The sequence below is a fragment of the Trichomonas vaginalis genome, chromosome II, assembly GCF_026262505.1.
Source record: "Trichomonas vaginalis G3 chromosome II, whole genome shotgun sequence".
Taxonomy (NCBI): Eukaryota; Parabasalia; order Trichomonadida; family Trichomonadidae; genus Trichomonas; species Trichomonas vaginalis.
The window spans coordinates 8,429,748-8,435,747 of record NC_067204.1 but is presented as its reverse complement, the minus strand read 5'-3'; the positions used below and the strand labels follow the sequence as shown (position 1 = coordinate 8,435,747).

Below are 6,000 nucleotides of genomic sequence, written 5' to 3'. Positions count from 1 at the left end.
GATTGATAAAAATATTGAATTGTATGACAATGGAAAGAAGGAATAAATTGGTGTTGGTATGACGGTATCATTTCGGGAGACATTGCCTCTGCATGTCTCCCAGAATGGAACAATTTCCGCATTGAATTGAACGCAAAACTTTGACCGACAAGAGTGTATTGTGCACTCCTGTCGGTCGCAGTGTCTCATTCTGGGAGACATTGCCTCTGCATGTCTCCCAGAATGGAACAATGTTCCGCATTGATAACTTGAACGCGGAAGTTTGACCGACAAGAGTGTATTGTGCACTCCTGTCGGTCGCAGTGTCTCATTCTGGGAGACATTGCCTCTGCATGTCTCCCAGAATGGAACAATGTTCCGCATTGATAACTTGAACGCGGAAGTTTGACCGACAAGAGTGCATTATCCAATCTTTTTTGTCATATACCTCAACCCACAAAGACAAAACCTTACAAAAATAGGTAAACTTTGGTTTTCACTTAATAATGTTTATTTTTAATTTTTTGTTCTTTATATAACTTTTTCTTCTACTAAACTATTTTACAGACTCTACTGAGCTATCCTCACATATATACCTGTGACAATAACACATATATACTCCCTTCATATTCTGATCTCATGACATATTACAGCACAAACTATAATTATACAACATACCTCATAAAGTCTGATTTTACCCCTATCTAAGCGTTCAAAACCTATTTTCCCGCGTAATCTGATTCTTCTGGCTCTGCTGATTCGATTTCTGCTGTCAGATCGTGAAAATATGCATCACACAATGAGATAAACACAAAATACACAACTTAATATTTTCCTTAAAATTTCTCTTCAAGTTCATACTGAAACAACATTTTTTTTTGAAAATACAATTTTTTCAAAAAATGTATGAATTCAAAAGTGCATACTATATCTAGTCATTACCCAACATTAATTTTGTATTTTAGTTTTTAAGATATTCATTTTATTATACGTCTTATTCAGAAAATTAAATATATTTGTGAGGGAAAACGAAGGAAATAATAAATATGTCAAGATCGAGGAATTGACAATTTTAAGGAAAATATTAAGTTGTGTATTTTGTGTTTATTCATTGTGTGATGCATATTTTCACGATCTGACAGCAGAAATCGAATCAGCAGAGCCAGAAGAATCAGATTACGCGGGAAAATAGGTTTTGAACGCTTAGATAGGGGTAAAATCAGACTTTATGAGGTATGTTGTATAATTATAGTTTGTGCTGTAATATGTCATGAGATCAGAATATGAAGGGAGTATATATGTGTTATTGTCACAGGTATATATGTGAGGATAGCTCAGTAGAGTCTGTAAAATAGTTTAGTAGAAGAAAAAGTTATATAAAGAACAAAAAATTAAAAATAAACATTATTAAGTGAAAACCAAAGTTTACCTATTTTTTGTAAGGTTTTGTCTTTGTGGGTTGAGGTATATGACAAAAAAGATTGGATAATACACTCTTGTCGGTCAAACTTCCGCGTTCAAGTTATCAATGCGGAACATTGTTCCATTCTGGGAGACATGCAGAGGCAATGTCTCCCAGAATGAGACACTGCGACCGACAGGAGTGCACAATACACTCTTGTCGGTCAAACTTCCGCGTTCAAGTTATCAATGCGGAACAGTGTCTCATTCGAGGAGCCCTCGAAAAGAACCTCACATCGACTCTCTCTTTCCGGCATCTTTACCGCATAGAAAACTGCTCGTTCGCAACTTTGTGTGCAATCTAAGAGATGATTGCGGTAAAGATGCCGGGAAGATTGACGCTGCAGCAGAGAATCACTACGGCTCTCTTTTACCGGCATCTTTACCGCATAGAAAGCTGCTCGTTCGCAACTTTGTGTGCAATCTAAGAGATGATTGCGGTAAAGATGCCGGGAAGATTGATGCTGCAGCCCCAGGCCGCACTCAGATTTCATCCCGCTACACAATTGTTCATCCAACAACTGTCATAGAGGTTGAAATTTTCGACCAGAAGTGAAACATATCATTTTTAAGACTGCGGCGCGCAAGCAAGTTTGAACCTTTCAAGGGTGATCAGTCCTTTACTCATTTCAAGACCTCTTGTTGCCTGATAAAACGATACTTCCTTCCTTGTGGGCCATTGAAAACCGCCCAAACCGTCACAACTTGCTTCCTAAATTTTATTTGCGGAGTAATTATCATGCATATTTTATCGGATAATAATATCAAAGCTAAATTTCATATTATTTTTTAAAGATATGCATTTTCTGTCTAAATTTATTTTTTCTGTTTCCAATTCACGGAATAATATTCTTACAAGCATATACATAGCTAATATATATCATTTTAATAATAATAAAACCAAAATGATGTATTCTTCATATAGTTATTTAAAATTCGTTAACTAGAATTGTATTCAGAACGAGGCAAAGTTAGGAGATACATAAAAACCAATAACTTGATAAGTGATACCTTTTTTCCTGATATATCTATATGTGTTAATGTCAAACACGATTTGGAAAAATTAATTCTTTAAATCGGCTTAAGAATAAGACCAACATCAAAAGCATGGCTAATAAATTAATAAATCAATGTTTAATTACCGATTCATGCATTTTTTTCAAAATTTCAAATTTCAAATTTTTGTTTCTCCAAAATATTAATTGTTTCCACTAGATTAACAAATAAACAATAAATTGGATTAATGTAATGCCCAATCATTCATTTTAAATTTTAGATTTAAAACAATATTTTTCTCCATATTATTATAATATGAATCGCTATGATATAAGAAATATATTTTCAATATTGAAATTGAAAAATTCTAAAATTTTTGAAATTCAATTTGAGTGTGATGATCGATAACATATATTTTTTAATTAAAATCTTGTGTCGCTATCATATAAATATACTATTTCTAAATTAAAAATAGAAAAAAAGTACTATTTAATGATGAATTTGCAAATAATATCAATATATATATATTCATGCTGATATATTTTGGGAACAGATTGGTAATCACATAAATAGGATTGTGTTAGTTTGTCATGGATATAAAACAAATTTTCGAGCTAATTGAGCGAATTTAAATCACAAACACTTATATTTTCTATTACAAGGTATATTTGTAATATACAACCAGTAAATAGCTTTCTCTAACTTTTACCAGCTTAGATGATAGCAAATTAGATACGAATTTCATGACCCCTCACCAAATTCCACTAAAACATATACAAATAAAAGTACTAAGTGGGTATCATCTAACCCTAGAATTATAGCTCCTAGGACTCATCCTAGATGGTAGTTCTGGAAAAACACCTGGTTTTTGGAGTTGCAAAAGTTAAAAATTGAGGGTATTTGATTTTGAAAAATCTTTACATTCTTCATAAAATTCATTATATTTCAGATATACTCACTTCATGTGTGATACGATCCGCTTTCCAAATGCAAATTTTGCTAAAAAAAAGCTGACAAAGCCGTTAGTCTGACGTTAGAATAACTCAGAAATGCAAGCGCCACCGATCCCATCGACTAGTGATGACTTTGCAATTGTCGAGTATCTCATGCAGATGCAACTCAATGCACCACAGTTCAAAATTTCTGAAATGAGAGATATTTCCTCTCGCCATTCAGTAAATACGTTTAATAACTACGTAAAGAGAATGAAGAATGCGAACGTTGTTGATGCATTCGTACTCCTCAAGTCAATACAGCAACCACTTTCAGACATTGCAAGCCATGGCCTTAGAATTCCAGCAAATGGCGGATTTAAATTCCAATTAGATCACATCGAACTTCCTCCAGGACAGGAAACATACGAAATTTTGCATCTTATCATCGCACTTGGCACTGTTATCAACTACCAAAACCCAGATTCTCAATTAGATGAAATTGATTATATTCAAGCAGTTCCAACAGCCGAAGATCTTAAGGGACATGATTCAATTCGTGTTGGTGATGATAACACATACTATGTTTTCAATGCTAACCAAATTAAGACTGCTCATTACATCCTTTGCAATGGATCAAACAACCTTACACATGATAAGCATATTATCAATAAATGCGGTGTTTGTGGCAAGAACAACGCTACAGTTTACTGCCAATCCGATGGCATCAAACTTTGCGATGATTGCGACAAGAAGACTCATAATTCGAACCCATTATTCCAAGCTCATGTACGTGTTCCACTCAGAGAAGGTCTCCCACAGACCCAAATGTGCCAATTCCATCCAACACAAAAAGTCTCATATTATTGCCCAAAGTGCCATCTTGCTGTTTGCGTTGACTGCAAGATCAATGGCAACCACTCACACGGTGATTTCGCTAAGCACAAACTCATTCCTTTCGTTCAAGCTTACAACGATGCTCATAACTCAACAGTCGCTAAAAATACAACACACATTACACGTCAGAAAGTCTTAGAAGAAAATATACAAGCTGCCGATGAACGCCTTGACGAAATTATGAAGAATGCTGAAGCTGTTGAAGGCGAGATCATGCGTATTGCAACAGAAGCCATTGCAAGCATGAAGAAGCAAGCTGCAGAACGCGCCAACATCGTCAAGTCCGCAAAAGCAGAACTTGAACGTAAATTAGACGAATTAAAGTCAATGAAAGAATTTATACAGATTCACGATCAGACATCAGAACCAGTCGACTTCCTTCAATACTACGCTTGCTCTAAAGAACTCGAAAAAGAGATTCTTAATATGAAAGATCTTCCAGAACCTTTGACAGTTCGTGGCGATCTTTGCGTTTACGGCAAGCTTGAAGTAGATGGCCAGAGGCCAAAGGGCGGCATGGAAGATTCTGATGCCTCAGATTTCGACGAAAATCAAGCCGAAGACAATGACCAGCCAAGATCAAGAGATATTTCAATTTCATACTCAACAAACGACATCTCCATCTCCGCACCACCTCCAACCGTTGTTTTGGAGCGCGCACCGAAATATACGAAACTTACAAAACTCGCTTCGAGGAAGGAAGAGAAGCTGAAGGCTGCAAAGCAGTCCCTCAACTTCGTTCCATTCGCTCAGAGTGAAGTATTAACCGATGACGATGACAGAAGGAAGATTTATCTTACATTACCTTTCAAAGGCGTTCCCGAGACACATCTCATGTTCTCAACGCAGAGAGATGGCAGGAGCATCATGAAGATGCACAAGATGATCGATGGCAAGGGTATCACATTAGTCCTTGTCAAGGCAAACGGATTCGCATTCGGTGGCTTCGCTGCTGTTAAATGGAACAGCGACGGAGTTCCATTTGGCGACCAGTCATCGTGCTTCCTCTTCTCATTGCTCAACGACGCACTTATCCCTGCACGCGGCCAGAGCGATGAGCAGTGCAAGCTCTTTGCTACAGAGGACACACTCACTTTCGGTCGCGAAGATCTCAAACTCGCTGAAAACTTCGACAAGTGCTCTTCTCAGATCGAGAACTCGTATGGCGTTGGCTTAGTTTATGGAGGCGAGAGATCAAAGACTTTCCTTGCTGGTACTAATCAATTTGTTGCTGATGTTGTTGAAGTTTGGGGATTCTTCTCCTCCGAATAAAATAAATAATTTTTTTTATAAATAAATATTTTTGGGCGCAAACATCACAAGAGCTCCAAGCGGCAATATCCATAAAGCTGAATCAATGGTTCTTCATACATAATTCGAAACATTGAAAAACATTTGATTTATTTCGTTTTTCTACAGAACACAAGCAAATTCTATACTTGTTAGCAGTATTTCTTAATCCAAGATCGATGTAATTGTTCCAAATACCTTCTAGAGCAACAAACTCTATATTATATTGTATTCTTTCAACAATAAGAAATCCTCAACATGTGTCCATCTATGGAGATACATATTTCTATAGAAATTATCATCTTATGATCTTCCGAGATCATGATAGAGAAATATATCATGAAAATTGAGAAGTTTGAATACATTTGATTAAAATTCTAGATACTACTAAACATAAATGAGTAGTGACTGCATAAAATGATATATTCGATTAGTACGATAAGAA

At 36.0% G+C, this 6,000-nt stretch overlaps 2 protein-coding genes across 2 annotated transcripts; both read left to right on the top strand.

Annotated features, from left to right (window-relative positions):
• Positions 1–1,204: 1,204 nt before the first annotated feature.
• Positions 1,205–2,106, top strand: TVAGG3_0507920 (uncharacterized protein; the record flags this gene model as incomplete). Its single annotated transcript, XM_001288850.2, has 1 exon — positions 1,508–1,996. The coding sequence occupies one exon, from the start codon at positions 1,508–1,510 to the stop codon at positions 1,994–1,996; it is 489 nt and encodes a 162-aa protein (XP_001288851.2).
• Positions 2,107–3,456: 1,350 nt separating this feature from the next.
• Positions 3,457–5,567, top strand: TVAGG3_0507910 (zinc ion binding; the record flags this gene model as incomplete). The annotated part of the gene is made up of 1 exon (XM_001324861.1): positions 3,486–5,537. One exon carries the CDS (start codon positions 3,486–3,488, stop codon positions 5,535–5,537), a length of 2,052 nt encoding a protein of 683 aa, XP_001324896.1.
• Between the last annotated feature and the right edge of the window lie 433 nt (positions 5,568–6,000).